Genomic DNA, 18,981 nt, shown 5'->3' with positions numbered 1-18,981 from the left:
TAGCCACCACCTCAGGGCCTGACTGCCTAATTGGGGGCATTTACCAAACCACTGGGACACCCACTGCAGGCCCTATCACCTAGCTTGCGCATGAGGACACTGCAGAAGTGTTGAAGCCTTGCTGAAGTCAATGTAAGTGACATCCCGTTTTCCACTTGCCTGTGAGTCCAGTCACTTTATCACAGAAGGCAACGAGATGGGCTGTGACTCACTCTTGGTCAAGCCACGCTGACATTTTCCCATCACATTCCTCTCCCCCATGTGGCCGGACAGCTGCTCCAAGAGGACACTGGCCATGACTTTCCCAGCCACCCGTGCAAAACTGACCAACCTGCAATTTCCCAGAAAAACTGTCAGTCTTGCAGCTGTCAGGAACCTCCCTCCATCTCTATGACAAAAATATGGGAACATCTAAAAGACGGGAAAAATTGTCAGTTGTCATTCCGTGCTGGTTTTCCTTACAAAGAAGTTTCTCCTTCCACTTATCTTCCTTTTACTTTGAAAAGCAGCCCTGCATGGTAATTGAAGATTTGAAGTTCCTTGCATGGTTGCTCAATTGTTTTAGTTAGAACTGAAGTCAGACTTACTTGATAGTCATTATTAGGATTGTGTCCCATTTTCATCTTTTTCATCATTACTTCTGAAGTTTAACTGAGGTCTTCTGCATTTGAAAACTCTAGACATTCATATGAAGAGCCTGGCTTTGACAGGAGAATTACTTCCTTTAAAACAAATATCACATGGACAGCCTGGAAAAGGACAGACTGCGAGGGACTTTCCTTGGTGTTTTGCCCAAGTAGGAGGCGTAACAGTTACAGCTTAACAGTATGCCAGGACAAAGGTAAACTACAGAGCAATGCTCTACCAGGTGCAAAAAGCCACTCTACATACTACCTTTGTTTTCATTTTCTTTATTGTTGAGGGAAGGGCAAAGTACATTCCAATGAACCAACTCCAATTACACATTAGGAGTAAGCAACATGTTTGTATGAGACAGCCCTCATATTTTGGACCACTTTCATTTTTCTTTGTGATGTATTTATACAGATTGGAGAAGTCCTCTGCAGTTCTGAGAAACATACATTCCAGATAAGCATCAGATGATGTCTTCCTGTGCTAACTTTATAAATTTGCAAACACCAGGAATCAGGATCGGAGAAAATATACTGCTAAAAATGCTCTGTAACACTATTCCTTTCCAAATCCAACTGAAAGAAACAAAGTTAGTATATTCCTTAGGCTGTAAGGAACCAGAATCCTGAAGAAAGGTATTTGCTGATGGCTAGTAGTGAACTTCTAAAAACACTTCTAAATTCTCAGAAGTAGAGGCTAGATTCTTACTTAAGTACATCAGAGACCTAGCAAGTCATGCCTGGAAATGAATGAGTCCTTCACAGAAATAAAAGAAGTTGGGAAACTTATTGTGATTTTGAAATGAATACAATCAGACACAGAGTTAGTAACATGATTGTCCACCAGTGACATTCTAAGACCCACCATCCCCAAATATACACATTTTTAATATAACAAGAAGGAAGAACATTTCTTCTTTATTTCAAAGAATAAAGGATTACGATCCTGTAACATACAGAAATTCTATGAAAAAAATCAGCAGAAATTAAAATAAAAAAAATTGCATGAATTTTCTTAGAATACTTTTTTCCTGAGCAAGACTTACAACACAACATGCAGATGCATTTAATAACTTACTTCACTATACATTCTGCGCTTGTGACAGTTGTGTAACAAAGGTAGCAATTAAGTTTCCAGCTTTTAGTCATTTCAAAGTGACAGCACATTCTGTAAACAAACAGAGCTTTATTGTTAGTAGTGTCAGTGTTAAGTTCGCAATGCCTATGAAGTGATTTCAGCTGCACATTTAAAGCTGTTTAGACCTCAAACGCAACTTCTACATTAGAAGTGTTTATTACATTTTTTTCCCACAATCTTAGACATGAGAGTAAAACTTAGCAATCAGGCTCTTTTCTAATGGATAAATTGACTGAAAATGCAAAAGAAAAGGATAATGTCAGTAAAACAGAAATAATTTCAGCACAAGTAACTTCTGTCATTGTAAGCCTGACAAGTTCTTTGGATGATGTGCTGACCTCACATTGCAGGAATCCAACATACATGTAAAGCAAAAAAAAATAGGCTACAGAATATAGCCTAAGGACTACATTACATTGTGTAATGGCTACACAATATAATCATCCAGGTAATGCAGCTGATTTTTATTCACAAAAAATGGTATGCAGCAGGGGCTGAGTTCCACTTGTTTCAGAAGATTTAAATATTCAATTGTAGATTTTTTATTTTTTCAGGAAATATAAAGGAATTCTGGACACGTGAAAAAAAAGAAGACATTCCTTTTAAGAACTGAGTATTGGACATTTCAGGAAGTTTTGGGTCTGAGTTGTTAACTCTTATGCATGAATAAGATGCTAAAAAGCTATTTTGAAAACAGGAACCTGTTCATGAAGGACTGCTATGTACAGTTTAAGCAATAAGCAACAGCAGCTTCTCAAATCACAAGGGTATCTCCTTTACGAGGAATATAGAGTTATGAGGTTACACTAAAACATGAAACAAATATATTCCTGCCTCCGTCCAAAAAGATAAAGAAAGGTTGAGGCATACAAAGAGATGAGTTTTTGGACCTCCCTATTTTTTCTTTTCAAGTAAAGCAAAGTTGAACGTGTGCTAACTATGAACTAAAAAGACTGGCACTATTATTGACTTAAATTCACTTAGTAAAATGATAATCATATTAGTTCACAGCTGTGCTGCTCTCTGAATTAAGGATTACTAAATATATTAATGGCAATGTAAAAAGAATTATTTTTATCTTTTAGTTTGGCTATCAGCATGGTGTTCTTTGGAAAGGTCTAATACTTTAATCTGAACCTTATTTTAATTGACAATAGACAAAGCAGAAGCAATTTAGACAGAAAGACAGACAACTCTGCTGAATGACACAGGTTTCCTGCTTTGTGTTTTGAAAGAGCTCAATTATGCTGGATCACTGAATACTTAACCGCAGGATGGCCAACAATCTGTGGCAGAATATCCTGGTTGGCATTTACATGCATGAAGCAGCTTAAATAATGACCCAGTTCCCATGGGCAGAGTGCTGCTATTTATGCTGCGAATAGCCAACAGTTCACCCACAGGAACACTGTGTAGTATATTTAAAAACAACAAAGAAAAACAAACCCACAAACAAACAAAAAATCCCCACACCTTTAAACGCTGCAAACGGAGCCAGTAGTGTTTAAAAGGGAGATAAAGGAAAGCATATTTCAGAATTGTACCACGTACATAAGAACAAACACATTTAAAAACTCTTTGAAACTCTGGAAAAGCTCCTATCCCCTGACCTCTCTTGATTAGAGAGGACATACTCATTGTTTTCTTTACTGACACAGCAGAATGGGGAAAAACAGACACACACTTGAAGGAAATCTGAGGGGAAAGAAGATAAAAGTGCCTCCCTTTGTCATACACCACAACATGTTCAAATTTACCTAGTAAGCCCATATGGCAAAGGAACTTTCAGTAATGTTTACTTTTACTGTTAAAAAAAGCACACAGAAGAGATGAATTCATTAAAATCATGCTTTCCTCGCTATGCTGATATTCCCTCTGACATGACCCCCTCCTGCTTCAGACAGATTGTAGTGTTACTTGATTCCTGCTGATCCATTCTAAATCAGGTCAATGAGTGTCACAAGTGTGGTGTTCACACTGACAGATTTCTTTTAGTGCCATGCAAGGCTGCGATATTACACATTAACAGTGAAGAGCTTTAAAACGTCATTAGCATATCACGTTCCTGTAAGCTAGTGTAGAACGGCCTCCCAAAGATGAAGGAATGTAGACCCGGTTTAATCTTCTCAGCCAAAGCCATTATTATGTTAAGATCGCCCTCTGCTGTTAAGTCAAGATCAATCTTTAAGCTACGAAGAGACTTAAAAGGTTTTTTTCCTTTTTGCCTGAAAGAAAACAAAAAGAGGGTTTGTAAAAAAGAACAAAGTTAAGTTTCTCAAAGCCTGCTTTATATTATCTGTTCACTTACGTGTCATCCTCTATGTATTTTATTAAAGTTAAGGCTTTTCTGTGAAGGACTAGCAGAAATTGTGCAAGGAATGTACTCCTCAGAGACAAGCCAGGTTTCAGATGAAAGATCTGTTAAAAATTATATGAGAAAATCAGCTAAGACACGGAAATTCAAGAATCATTTTAAGAATGTGGAATATAAAGAAACGTGCATACACATGTAACATGTTCCTAATTATAGCAAAGCAAGCATATTAGCAGCAGATTTGTAAGCATACTCAAGATTCATTTTTAGTTTTCTTGCTGCTCAGATGTAATGTATTAAACTTTTACCATTCTTTTTTTTTTACAATTTTATTTGGATAAAGTACTATTTTCCTTCTAAAAATGATCTGAAATGGATCTCAGGTAGCTTATTCAATACTGTAATTGTAGACACTCTTAAACATCAAACTAAAAAAAAGGAACTGTTTTCCATATATAAGAAGTAGTTTCAGTACTATATTATTACAAATGACACTTAAGCATTTTTAAATCATTTGTGTTACCAGACAGACATTTTAAATGGTCAGTTCTTGATGCCTTCTCTAGCTATGCAGAAAAGAATCACAGCACGTGTATGAAAAAAAGAGGTACCACACCAACAAAGCATCTATTCATGTTAAATTACCTGTTACTAAGAGCTCAAAATACTGTTCTCTAGTTCTTGTTCTTTGTGAAAAAGGAATTATTACCTGATCCAGAAAGGCTTTTACTAGTGTATCTCGATGCAGGATATCTTGAAAGACATTTCTAAAGAAAAAAATAAAAAGCAAACAAATATGTGAGGTAATGACATGAAGAGATAGCAACGTCCAGCAGTTGTGCACATAATACTATTGCTTGTTACAATCTGGCAGAAATTGAAAGTGCATTCAAAATTTGAGTGAATTATAATCCTGTTACTTAAAGATAATGAAGAACTTTTAAGCAGAACTTTCAGGAGAAATGCATTAAACCCAGAAAAGCCACTGGGACTTGCCAAGTACACTTGGCTCTGGAATATGCTATTTAAAACAGGCAACAAAATTACCATAACACTGTCAGTATCACTGGATTTCAGTAACACTTAATGCAACAAAACCACTCACAGAACTCCTAAATTCTGCAGAACACAACCAACAGAGCTGAAGAAGCTTCTAACAAGAAAACAAACAAAACAACAACAAAAAAACCCTCCAGTACTTTTTTGTATTACAAAGCATGCTTTACACCTTATTCTTTCATCTCAAATCAAGTAACTTTAAGAGGCTTGGGAGGGAAGTACATACAAATCAGGTGTGAAACTCTCATCTGTGTGGATAATAGGATCTTGAGACATTTCTTCATCTGAATTAGCTCTCCAAAATGCTGTCAGCTCGGACCTCATATACCGTCGTTGGTTGTAGATGTGCTCATGACACGGGGGCATCTGCTTTACTGTATTGACATCTACATCTATGTGTGTTGTGGGATATGGAGCATACATTACTTGACGGAAGGGCAACACAAAGCTTCCTGTTGCATCCTGTTTTAGTCAAAACAAAACAAAACTCTTCTAGTTACTTAAAAACAAAACAAAACAAAATTGGAACAAAGCAATAGGAAAACATCATGCCTACATTTCAAATCCCATTTGTGTAGACGTATTTTGTTTGAAAGAAATCATGCCTGTAACCAGCCAAATGTCTTCAATACCACACAATTCCGTTAATGTAATCGTGAAAAGAGGTACTGAGGTATCCTGTGTACTCCATTGCATCATCCGGTTCTTGAACCCATTAACATTACAATACGATATTTACCTGTCAAGTTTAGACTGCTCATTAGAGCAAGAAGTATTACTTTTCTATTTACCTTCACTAATTGCTACAGCCCTTTTAATAAACTTGGAAACCATAGACTGATGGACTGTTCTTTTTTATTGATGTAACACAGAAACTGAATGCCTTCTTGAATTCTAGCCCCAAGAAGGCAAAGTATTATTATTGTATTAAGTATAGGAATAATTCTGATCAATACTCAACACAAGAAATTTCTGGGTAGAGAAAAGACTGGTTTAGAATTTTAACATGCAAGAGTCATAAGCCAGCTCTAGCACCAAGAAGAACTCAAGTGAAGACATATTTCTTCAAACATGAATGCGATTATGTATGTGCTTATCATATGTGCACACATCCACGTATACTGAAGAATGTTCTTACACACAGAATAGAATTTTACTAAGTGAACTTACTTTGAGTAAGCCTTGAACAAAAAGCCCTGACTCATATTTGAACGAAGACTCATTTCTACAGAGTCTGGAACACTTCCGCTCTGACGGTGTAAGAAACAGACACAATGTTCTCACAATCTGCATTAAAAAGAACAGGTTCAAAAAAAACAAGAAAATGTAAGGAACTAAGTGATCTTCAAATACTATTTCTGACTTCATCCTGCTTATTAGAAAAAAGAAAACTTGAGTAACATCAGAGAATAGTGACATGCTTAAATAATTAAGATGTAAGCCATGCAAGTCCAACTTCTTGTCAAACGAAGAGGAAAGCCTAAATTTTTTGGCAATATTTTTAGCCAACTATGTAGAACAAAAAACTTTTGCCTTTTGATGCCTCTTCGTATTACATAAATGTAAGTTACTGTGATTAATTTCCTAGCCTTTTAAGCCTCTTGTTCCATATTGAAATGTCAGCTATTGTCTCCAATGAGCCACATTTAATTTTCTAAATAAGCATCCATGCTTATTTCCTCATTAATTTGCTCAAACTCTCCATTAAAATCAACAAAGGTACTTTATTATTTTAAGCTTCTATGCTCCAACCCCTGCAGACAATCATCTCCAAATACAAACATATAATCCTGTCTCGTAGTCAAACATACATGTTCTGACTAATGTTTTTGCCTGCAGTAGGTGTTTTTTTTTTTTTTTTAATTTTTTACTTTAAGGAAAGCTAAGGTATACTATAAAGAAATGAATTACTTCAAAACATAGCACCGTAACACAACGGCCACACTACTGATAAGAGCCTGTGCAATTTTAAATAAATTTGTCCAGAACAGATCTTGAGACTCACATTCTTCTAGACTGCTTCTTTAACTACTCAGCTTATCAATACATTGTTACACACACTCATAATCATTTAGACACCTAAGCCTTTTTATTAGTTACTATGCTTAATAATATGTTTGCACGTAACTTAGTAATGTGCAAATTTTACATCACTGAAATTATGTGTATTAACTATGGTTAGCTGACCAGCTGAGGACTGAGATTTTTCTTTTCTCAGGTTCCTTTGTTTCTCATAGTTATTTTAATTGAGCACCAGCATTTATCACTTATTTGATCAGAGATGCTTAAACACTACTGCCAAAACCACACAAAACAATGCATTCTTTCTCTAGATTATTGTAAAGCGTCATGAAGAGCGTATTTCAGAACATAGGTTTACTGAAGATGCCTTACATTTTCTGAATCTTTTTACAAGGTATGTTTCACTGCAGCAGAGAACCCTGCATACTATAAAATATACATTATATAATTGTATATATTATATAATGAATATATATTATAAAGACTCACTGTTTATTTTATTTGACACTGAAGCAATCAAACATATATATATCAAAAAAGCATCAACTGCAAGAATTATTTTTTTCAAAGGAAGGTTTCAGTCTTACTAAACAGACTAGAACACGACTATTACAACACTATTAAAAGAAATGTCAGACAGAAAAGCCCAACATGCAGAAAGATTTCCTATCAAAAAATGAAGTTACCTAAATATACTGCTTCACCACATGCACTGCAGTAGAAGCTTTGTCATGGTCTTAGAATGGGGAACTATTGTTACTGCTTTGCCCAGAGGCCCCAGTGTAAATTGAAAACTTATCATGCTACATAACTACAAAGAACCTTACCCTCACAGCAGTACTGGTATACTCATTAAGTGCAGTGGTGCCTAATGCCTAAAAAGCTGTAGGACTGCACATTTTTATAAAATCCTTCTTTTCATTCCCAGTTGCAGGGATATTCTGAATCAATGCGGTTTATTAAAGGACTCAACTGTGAACATAGAGAGGCAATTGATTTAGTGAAATACATTTTCTCTCTAAGAAAATAACACTTTCTTCAATGATTTGTCTCCAAATATCCTAACTGAAAACTAACCAGCACTTTTATTAGAAGGGATGGAGTAACAGCCTAATTAAATGCAAGTCAAAGGCAAATCTTTCTGAACAAAATGCCAATACATCGCAGAATACTATAAAGAAATACACTTTAAGATATATTTCAATGGCAAGTAAATACAAGTGTATCTCTTCCAAAAATTGCTTTCAATTTATCTGAAGCAATCAGTTTGGTATAATCAAAAAAACATGTACAAAAAGTACTTGGAGAATTCTGAATAAGGAACATTTCTTCATTTGATTTTTCCTTCACATACTCATCTTAAAATAAGCATTAAGAAACTCTCCATTTACACAAAAAAAGTAGAGAAAAAGCAGAGCAGGTTATAATTTTGTATCAGTTCAAATTCAGTATTTGATAATGGGCAAAAACAGCATGGCAAAAATTATGTCTACCACAAAAATGTAATTACGTTCCTGTTCTGAAATGACTGATTCCAAAAGTGACCTTTTTTCCTCCACATGGACCATTGGAACATATATACATTCTGCTTTTTCTCCATTAAGAGAACAGCTAATGATGCTTTTTTTATCTAGACCTGAAGGCTCCTAAGTATCATCCCTACTAATAAATTCTGCACGTGCTCCACCAAGCTTGCTGACACACTGAGTTGTTTTTTTTTGGTTTGTTACAGTACTCAATTTTAGGTGTTTATATCTGTATTTTGCCTCTCTGGTTCTTCTGGAACTGGTTACAGTTACAGTCAGCTGTAATCTGTTCAGATAGTACATTTTAGCTAGCAAAACTTACTTTAGAAGCTCAGAGTCAATTAGAACTTATTTATAACAGTATCAATTACATTAAATTCACTGGTTTTCTTATAGCTTTCAGAATACAACTGATAAGGCAATTTTCTGGCAGAATTATCAACTGCTAGAGCAATCAACAGAAGAAAACCAAGACAATATCCTCTCCTTCTTCAACCTAAAGTATGTTTGTTTAAAAAACTTTTTTTCAAATAACACACTAACACTACTTATAATCAGCATTTAAGTTTCATTTATTAAGAACTGTATTACCTTATTAACTTTTTCTGCGCTGCTTCCTACAACTACAGAACAACCACAGGTCTGCAGATGTGAACTAATTGCACTGCAAATAAAACCAAACATAGGTTAATAAATTTAATCAGACTTTTCAAATAAAACCATTATCATCTTTACAATAGGAATTAAGGGCTGAAAGTTATACTATAGGTCTATAGCATAGCCCTCACAAACGTACATAGGTACTGCTGAAATCTAAAGTCCAGCAATATCTGTATTTTCAGTTTGGTGAATAAAAAGACTGCCAGACAGAACCTCCAAACACCACTTACAGAGCGAATAAAAATTATTATCTAACTGTATTACAGAATCAATATAAAACAATTAATCTGAAGCAATGGAAGAAATATTAATAACAAAGGATCTGAAAGCATCTTGAAATATGACCTGTCCTCATTTTTTTTTTTGACACAACTGTGGATCAGAACCTAGTTTTGGGAGACCTGGCAGGTAAACTGTGCTAATTTGGCAACTACAAGGGTAAGAGTGCTTCATAAACTCGAGTCCCTTGGAATACAGCCAGGCAAGCTGGGAGTTGGGTGATCTTGTCTCATGAGCTGCCATCAGCAAAGACATGATTTAGTTTATCTTACGTTTGGAGGGTGCAGTAAGTATGCCAGGACTAACCATGGGAACTCTTAACCTATCCTTAGCAAACTCAGGTTCCTTTCCCCACCCTCCCCTTACACCCCACCTTCTCAAACCCATAACTGGACTACAGTTTCAAAAAGTCGAGATACTATTAGATAGTTTTCTCCAATACCTATCGATATATGGAAGTATAATTATCTTATCTTACTGAAGGATGCCTTGTAAGGTGATTAACCAGTTCTAATAAACACTTCTAACTGGTAAGGACTGTAACAGCTAGACTCAGACTCTGAAGTCCTGGAGATGGGCTTTATACTGGACTTGTTACTATTTATCTTACCAATTTTATTTTTAAGTTGGATTTAAGGCCACTTGAATTCTTCCTTTGGGGCAAAAACAGCAGTGTTGTTTCATTTAGAAGTTACTAAAACTTTGATTTTATTTTACAAGTTGGTATTGTTAAAATGGCAGTTCATTTTCCTTAATCCAATTCTTATATGACATAGAAATCCATTCCAACACTACATTCAAGACTCAAAATCTGAGCCTAGATGAGTTAACAAGCTTTGCTTCCCTCTAAAAAGCACACATTTCAACCCTTCACACAAATAGAGAGGTTATTCTTTCCTTATCTGGACAAAATTTCCATTAAGAAGTAGTAGCGCAAAGAGAGAACTGACACCCTTTGTTATCCCCAGTCTATTACACGCCCCAAAAAACTACATCTCTTATGAGAATAGCTCACCATTGTAGAATCAATAGCTCTAGTTATTTACATTAACTCATTCCATAACATTCACCTCATTTTTTCTGAAAGATTGTCTTATAAGACTGAAAACCCGAAGAAATCCTAAATTCTCCAGAAAACCGAATAAAACATTATTGTGAAGAATTAGTTAATTTAACACATGAATTTGTGCAGCGCTGAAAAGAGAATGTGATGCTGTTTAAGTAGACTACAAACTCTTTGGCACTAAGTGTGTTATATAGGAGATGTTCTGAAACACAACACCAGTTAAAACTTACGAAATATACTTTTCTATATGAAGAGACCAAGTTGCTCTGAAGTGCAACTACTTCTAGTTATGCATCAAAAATGGGGGAAAAAAGATAAAAATGGATATTTTAATAATAGGCGTTCCACATGCCATGGCATTAATACTCTTATTCGTAATTAATGCATTAGACATGACTCAGTGTTTTGGGTAATTCATAGATGTAAGAATTTGACTTAGAACTTCATAGACAAAGGGTCAAGCAAAAATTGTATTTGATAGGAATTCTATTTTCAAGCAAATGACTGACAACACAGTCGAACAGCTGCAGCTACTAGCCCAGAACCATTCTTTTAAGAAGAAAATAACTTCTTGAGATTTTTGTCTAAGAAATGCTGTAGAAGTCAAACACATATCAATATACCCCCTCCTATGAAGAAAACTAATAAAATACATGTTCACATGCACATACAGATATACACACACACACAAGTTTAATCAATTTTACTACAGCATAAGTCAAAACAGAAATTCGTACTTGAGAAGAAATCCTTCATGGCAACTATCCCCAATGTCATCATCATTTAGCACTGTGTCACTTATCTGAAATGCAAATAAACATAAACAAATGTTAGAAAATGATCTAGAACACCTTAGAATTAAATGATATTGTTTTTTGATAGGTGGGAACGGTTTGGGATCTATTTAAGGTACATTGTAAGACTGCCAGAAAAGGACAACCTTAAAAAGACCTTCTGACTTACCCAAAGCATTTTGAAAATAAGAAAGCCACTCAATTATTATTTTTTCCCAACGACAATGACAACAAGATTCCTCCCAGTGTTTTTTCTTAAAGTCTTGTCCAGAATACTTTAACCTAGTCCATGTGAAATCATTCCTACTTTTTTCATGAGAACACTAAACCACTGGAACAGATATCAACATTAAGGCCATCTACCTCCTCATTTGTTTTTCATCAAATAGCCTTTCCACATGGCTCTTAGGAAACATGTCACCCCAGGCAGTCCATTTTGCTAAGTCCTAACCATAAAAAACACTGCTAGTACTGTTAGCATTTACCAAACTAAAACTGTTATACCATTCCCTACAGCATTTAGGAGAACTTGATGCGAAGCAGCAGAAGGATACACGAATTTATGACAACTGTGGGCTGTTTTTTTTTTTTTTTTTTCTGCCAAAGAGAGTAGCAAATTAGATTGGCGGTGTCTTTCTCTTATTCAGAATGCAAAGAACATAGGAACTTACATCTATTTCTTCTGGAACACTGTGTGATTTCATAGATGAAAGGAGCTCCATTACAGGAATGACTTCTCCTGTCAGCATTGGAATGATGCTTTGGCCCTGTGCAGTAAATAAAATGCCTGAAGTGCGGTATAAGAAATTACTAGTAACATAAACTTGCAATATTATTGAATTATAGAATCACTTAGGTTGGAAAAGACCTGTAAGATCACCTGGTCCAATCTCTAACATGCAAAAACATCTTTAAAATCAAATTACATGCAAAACATCTTTAACTTCCTATTGTTTCAAAGTGCGGTTGTGGGTGTCAACTGATACACAGACTTCTTTGGTTTTGCTTATCATTCATTATGAACTGGAAACATGCATTTCACTTTTCAACATCATGTCTAAAATACATTTTCAGGGTCCTATGCTAATTTTCCCACTCATTTTGATCTGCCCACACAAGACGTATTTGGAATGAGATAATCTGATCAGATTGTATTACATACAATTACTGTTAAACATTTATAGATCCAAGATCTGACATTTTGATGACAGGAAACCAAAACCAGGCTATTATTTATTAGCATGTGAAATTATTTATCTGATTTATCTGATTTCATCTTTTCACAAGAAAACCAAAGCCACAATTTTGTATTTACAGTTTCAGAAATCGAAGTCTTTTCACAATCTTACGTGTTAAGTCTGCCACCACATTTCAACACGACAGACTCTGTACGTCTCTGTAAAACAGCCTAGTAAAAGACTACCCTTGACAGGAGGAGAGCATAAATCTAGGAAGCTACTACCTTTACAGAGCTTCAAGTTCAAGTAAATGAATTCCCTTTTCTGAAAGGTAATATTCTTCATAGATTTCCACTTCTCCCACAAAGTGATGAAATATATTTTCCTTCAATTTGTTCACAGCTTCCATCATCCTATCTTCAGAAAGTTTGTCTCCTGCGCATGTCAGGTCACCAGCCAGTCCAAAGTATCTTCCTGGATCCCAAAGATAAGAAGCAGCACCAACTTCTACAGTCACCAGATCCAGCCAAACGGTTTTGTGGTGGTGGGCCATACGCATCAACCAGACAGTCTTACCTGATCCTCCATTCTCTCCGTGCCTTCCAAGACAATCTTCTGGAAATGTTCTTGCCTCTCCTGAGCAAGAGAAGCAGTTAATTATAAACGCTCTGGCACTTGTTTATATATGTATGCACACAACAGTCATATGGAACAATTTCTTCCCTGTTGAGTCATGCTTCTCAGGTTCAAATTTCGATTTCGATGTTCAAGTCTTTTTTCTTTTACAGAGCTGATATTGGTAGGAAGCGATGTCATTTTAAACAGATCAATGTTCCCTGAGAACAAATCAACACCCCACCAAACCTCTCACATGCTTGGGCAGGAGTGGCAGGAAAAGGAGTGTGTGATGGCAATGACAAAAGAGTAACATTTTCTTCGTTACAGACCAAGAAAATGCCATATGATCAGACTATGGTGCAGAAGTCCACTTTATGGATTTCTATTTCAAATGGGTAAGGTACAGACTGATGATTCTTGATGCAACCAGAGAAAAAAATGAGATCTCTTGAATGAGGAAAATTATGTCTGGGGAAGGTAGGTGTTCACCATTTTTCTTCCCACATCTTGAGACAATGACAAGTCTTCAAAACATTGTTTTGTAGACAAGTACAGGAGACATGAAACCTCAAACTACACAAAACACTGCACAAAAGAGCGTACAAAGTTCTCAAAACAGACTGATCACAAGCTGAGCCTTAATCACTGGAACAATCAATACAGTATGTAAAAAAATCAAAGATGCAGACAAATAATGATAGCTTTTGCTATACACTAAGTAGTTGTTGCCTTCTTAATGGTTGTGGCTGAATTGCTTGAAGTTGATCAACCTCAAGTGGTAAAAGAGTTCACATAATGTTTTTTGAGCAGATGAATAGGTAGCAAACTACAGTAAATTGCCCTAAAACAGATGTAAAACTCATCCGACCATCTTAAGGAAGCATCAGTGAAAAATAACACTGGAACTTGGCAGATTATTCCTTTGGGGCACCTTGAGCTTTGACTTCAGTAAGACATACTCGATAACGAAGATCTTTTGCTTTGAAAGAAGTCAGTCTTCATGAAGACCACGCTGAACAAATGACATAAGCCACTTCTTTTTAGAAATACAACTGCTACAAATTATTAGACAAACATCCAGACCATAAGATTTAGTTAAATATATGGGGTTTCTAATCTCACATAGAAGACTTGATTGGAGTTGCTTGTCTTTGCCAGTCTCAGCATTGTTCCATGTTTCTCCTAGTCCTTGAGTTCAGAAGGTTCCTTCTCTCTGAACAGAAGTTGTGACAGCTGATAATCACAACACCCATTAGATATACCAGAGCAGATACATAGCTCCTCTCAGATACTATTTCAACCTTTTGTATGCTGTTGTAGCCATAGCTGCTGAACTGCCTCAAACAGCAAACTATAGTATTTGGGCCTGTTTTCATTCAATAATGTAATTCTACAACTCATGCCTAAATTTGAATTTACACTTTTAATGCAGTTTAGTGTCTTCTAGGTAAGTCTGTAGATGTGCAGTTATACGCAGGAACACTTTTCATCTTCCTCCAAAGAAGAAAAATAAAAAAAAAAAAGACAATAAATGTCTCTTTTAGAATCTCGAGTTGTTGTGGCTGATTTAGTTCACCTAGCTACTTCAAGATAATCTGAAAAAGATTTAAGAACTTCATGACTAATTTCAGAGAGAACTAGAAGAAAACATTTTGTTGTTCTCAAAGCCACTCGAGGGCCATTTTTACTGCAGAAACAGATTGATATGGGTCAATGTCAAAAAAGAGTGAAGGCATACAGTATTTAACAATGACAATTCTTATTTGACCATTCACATAAGACATCAGTAGAGAAAACACTAAGTGACAGAGAAGCAATGTAATCAAGAGCATGAGATAGCATTCACTTGTGTCAAAAGTACTAACATCCAGTGAACAATTTCTTTTAGGAATTAGGAATGTAATATTTCTTTCTACTCTATTGAAAATGAAGATTTATGTCCTATCTTTACTCCAAAAAAATAACCCCTAGATTATCAAGAGCAAACATGAAAGAAGACACTGCCAGCCATCATCAGGAAATATATCAGAAAACAATGGACACTGTTAACAAAAAGTGTAACAAAAAGGAAATGACAATGCAAAACTTATGTCAGCTTCTTATTTTTGGAATCTTAATTAGATTAGAACACTTAAAAAGGAAGTTTAAAATACGTTGACTAGAGGTCTCAAAACAGAAGAGGAAGAAAAACATTACCGGAAAACCATGCATCACCACACATATTACAGCTGACATGCAATGTATTGCTCTATGACAGGTTGTACTCCATTAAGACAACAGAGATTTTTTTTGTTTTTATTATTAGAATGCTATTTTTTTTTTAACAAAAATACATAATAATTTCCTTTTCATAAAGAAATACCCGTAACTACCCAGAAGTACGAGTTGCAACTCTTGAAAAATTTTAGTATTTTTTCAGTTTTTCAGATTCAAAAGTAGCAGTATTTGGACTAAAGTAGCTATGTTTTCTTGGTTCTCCCATCAGTTTAATGCAATTTAACACCTGCGAAACTGTTTGCTGATACCCTTTTTTGATAAATAAAGAGTGACTATAATATATAGGATGACGACATTAATTCCATCAGTTCCCGTTTTGAACCTCAATAGCAAAATAAATAAATAAATAAATAGAGGCTGTAAATTTACAATTCTACCTCACTTAAATACAGTAATTAACATAGTTACAAGCAATGACTTAAATCATATTCAGAAAGATGAAAAACTTTACATGACAGCTAATTTAACTAAATAGCCTGGTATACACTTAATAGTATTCCCAGGGCAAATTATGTGGCTAAAAACCCCAGCCTCAAATTTGGTGACATATGGATAACTTCCTAACTTCAAATTCCTATCCTTGTAGAGAGGTCAGCCTCCTCTGAGTTCTTGTGTTAACATAACAGGTGTCACAAAACCTTAATTCCTGGTTTTGCTCAAGACAACTATTTTTAGTAATGAACAACAAACCTACCTTATGCATCCATATTCTTCCTTTCCTTATAATGTGTGTTAACCTATCCACGCACACTCTGTGAAGAGGTAGGTAGAAGCCAAGTTCGCTTTGTGGAAGTATAATTGACAGTCCGTATGTGCTTCTGTCTCCATTCCAGTTTCCATCAAAGATTAAAGACACAATTATAACCCTTTTTTCTGCCAAGACAAAGAACTTCACATCTATTGCACCGCTTTCTGCATTCCGAAGTATTTCTCCGTTCAGGGTGTGGTTAGCAAGAAAAGTTATTTCACCATCACTGAGAAGTACCTGGTCTGTCTTTGGGGCCCAGATATGCCGCACTCGGGGGCCAAGAATGTTGTCCCAGTAAGCAAAAGTGGCAGCTAATAAAGGTGACTCGCCATTCAAAGCGATCTCTGTTTTAGCAACTGCAGGAGATGGTGGCGGACAAAGAGCTGACATGACTGCTTCCTCTCTTGTGTATCACTGAAATGCTTACATTACCTAAAAAACAAAGGTTTTAGAGAAAAAAATAATAATTAGTGCATTCATTATGACCACTTTTTGTTGTGTTTCCCAAGTAAGACTTTACGAGACAGCTCTGACTTTTACACCTGATATTTCATTATAGACTACATTCACAAAGGAAATTCATACGCATGCCATCCACACAGCAATGTAGCATGCATGACAAATGTCACTGTGTCAGACCTTGGGTGCCCTTTACTCACTACACAAGCATGAGCCTGCACAACATCCAACCACTGTAAGGAGGCTGATGTCTGGTAAACACTGCCTTCAACTACGGGTGGCTGGGACCTTTACCTACAGGTGGCACGCTGGTGGCTGGGACACAAGATGAGTCCTCGAGCACTGAACTGCGTGTATTGATGGAAAATGCCTCGCACTCCTCAGGCACAACCTCCTGGACGTGTGCCCTAGCAGCTGCCAACAACCCTGCCACTTCCCCACTTGAAGGGCTTGGAGAATAAATACACCAGGAAGGTGTGCTGATGAACACGCTCTGCCCAGGATAGACGTGGGCCAGCACCAGGCGCTGCTCACGGTTTCAGCCCGCCGGGCCCCGCCGCTGTCGTTACCCCAAAATCCCACTTTTTCCTCGTAGATATCCCCACAGAGCCCGCCCAGCCGCACCTCAGGGCGGTCACAGCACCCTCAGGCCCGACAGAACGAGGTTAGCCCCCGCCGGGGGCAGCCTGCACACCGCCCAGGCGCTGGTTTTGCCTTCGGACAGGACACACACCCCCAAGACCCGGCGCCCAGCTCCTCAACTCGCCCAAAACCCTCCCGGCCCGCGACGTGCGTCCACCGCCGCCGCCTGCCTCACCTCACCTGCGCACCCGCCGACCGGCCTCCGCCACACCACGCATGCGCTCCACCGCCCCCCCCCCCCGCCCTGGAGCCGCCCCTGTGCGGCGCGGCGAAATGGCGGCGGCGCGGCGACAAGATGGCGGCGGGAGGGCGGTGGGCGGAGCTGCGTAATGCCCGCCCCACAGCCGCGGAGAGGGCCGCAAGCTCACGGTGAACAGCTCCAAAATAAACAATCGAACAAACAAACCAACCCACGTCTGACATAAAAACCAAGGGAGAAGGTACTGCTTGTGAAGGGAGTCCCAGGTGCATGTAGCTGAGGAAGCAGGTTTGTGCTAGCTGCAGTGCTTCACGGAGCGGCTTTTAAAATAGGAAGTTTATAACGACAGGTTAGAGACCAAACAATCTGTATGCAAGACAGTGAAAGTGCACTGTTTCAGGCTTCATTTAGTTTTACAGATAAATAGCAAGTACCTTTACCTTATATTGTTTCCAAACTAAACCACCACACAAAACCTCTTATGATTGAACAAGAGCACAGAGAAACAGCAGAACTAAGATCTTTTAGAAATTGCTGATACTTGCTGCAGTCAAAAACCAGGCATCAAAATCAATGGAATTTCACCACTTGCTTGTTGTTTAAATGTAAACCACACAATCACAGAATCGTTGAAGTTCAAAAAGACCTTCAGGATGGATGCAGAGAAAACACAGTAAGTAAAGTTATTAAGCAGGTATTCTTCATTACAGCACCAGGTGCGTGGGGGATTGCTCTACGTAACACGCCAAAGGTTATTGCCAGGGTGCTTATATTAATGGCATATATACATATTCATCTCACTTTCCTGTAAGTCTCTTGCATATTCATTAGGTGCCTGAAGAATCATGAACATATGTTCCTAACCCTGTTCACGTGAGCGCTAGAGTCCTTGGGTGGTTGTCCAGCATACTCTGGTGGTCTTTTGATGAAGGCCAGAAGTCTTCCTTGCTTCTAAACTGACCCTTCTTTTCTTTTACAGGTTTTATTATCTGTGTGTATGAAGTCTTTTCTTCCCTTATCTTTTAGGGTCATCCCGTCCTCATACTCCCCGCCTCAGTCCTGTCTTTATGGTTGATATACAACATACTCCCTGTGTTAGCTAAAACCTGCAAAATCAACCCGCTTTCCCTTGTTCCCTGTCTCAAGATCATGAAGTCCACCAAGTCCCATCACTGTAACATCCCTTAGTGCCATGTCCACGTGTCTTTTAAATGCCTCCAGGGATGGAGACTGCCATTTCCCAGGGCAGCCCATTCAAGTGCTAGAAACCCGTGCAGCTTAGAAAATACTTACTATACATTTCAACAGTGAAGATAAAACCTTTTGTAGGCCATAAACTCTATGTTATGAAAGGTGCATTGATATTCGGT

The 18,981-nt window shown here is 37.3% G+C and overlaps 1 protein-coding gene and 1 long non-coding RNA gene across 10 annotated transcripts in view; one reads left to right on the top strand and one right to left on the bottom strand.

The window, feature by feature from the left end:
• Nucleotides 1-895: 895 nt before the first annotated feature.
• C9orf72 (C9orf72-SMCR8 complex subunit) lies at nt 896-17,731 on the bottom strand. Of its 8 annotated transcripts, none has more exons than XM_080574548.1 (11): nt 17,593-17,731; nt 16,258-16,743; nt 13,245-13,304; nt 12,162-12,257; nt 11,434-11,498; nt 9,283-9,355; nt 6,314-6,430; nt 5,370-5,605; nt 4,794-4,851; nt 4,079-4,188; nt 896-3,995 (listed from the first exon to the last, which is right to left on the bottom strand). In XM_080574548.1, the coding sequence occupies exons 2-11, from the start codon at nt 16,699-16,701 to the stop codon at nt 3,809-3,811; spliced, it is 1,446 nt and encodes a 481-aa protein (XP_080430674.1). In that variant the 5' UTR covers nt 16,702-16,743; nt 17,593-17,731; the 3' UTR covers nt 896-3,808. The 8 variants fall into 8 exon arrangements, with proteins under 8 accessions (XP_080430674.1, XP_080430675.1, XP_080430676.1 ...); XM_080574549.1 differs by having other exon boundaries at nt 17,588-17,716; XM_080574550.1 differs by having other exon boundaries at nt 17,504-17,594.
• A 138-nt stretch (nt 17,732-17,869) lies between these two features.
• Nucleotides 17,870-18,981, top strand: part of LOC308185885 — a 30,911-nt gene continuing 29,799 nt past the window's right edge. For both annotated transcript variants that reach the window (XR_013943801.1, XR_013943802.1), the window contains exon 1: nt 17,870-18,284. This is a non-coding gene — a long non-coding RNA (uncharacterized lncRNA). The remainder of the gene's footprint in view (nt 18,285-18,981) is intronic.

Source organism: Anser brachyrhynchus (assembly GCF_964034855.1).
Source record: "Anser brachyrhynchus genome assembly, chromosome: Z".
NCBI classification, from domain to species: Eukaryota; Metazoa; Chordata; class Aves; order Anseriformes; family Anatidae; genus Anser; species Anser brachyrhynchus.
Note: the sequence above shows the minus strand (reverse complement) of the source record. Positions and strands in the feature narration are given on the sequence as shown.

What these genes read in the sequence shown, in the direction of transcription:
- C9orf72 (XM_080574548.1), bottom strand. Translation starts at nt 16,701, where the DNA reads ATGTCAGCTCTTTGTCCGCCACCATCTCCTGCAGTTGCTAAAACAGAG. An exon ending in GAGAGTTTCACACCTGATTT is followed by an intron (nt 4,852 to 5,369) that starts GTATGTACTTCC and finishes TTTTTTCTTTAG; the next exon opens with AAATGTCTTTCAAGATATCC. An exon ending in AAATACATAGAGGATGACAC is followed by an intron (nt 3,996 to 4,078) that starts GTAAGTGAACAG and finishes GTTTTCTTTCAG; the next exon opens with GCAAAAAGGAAAAAAACCTT.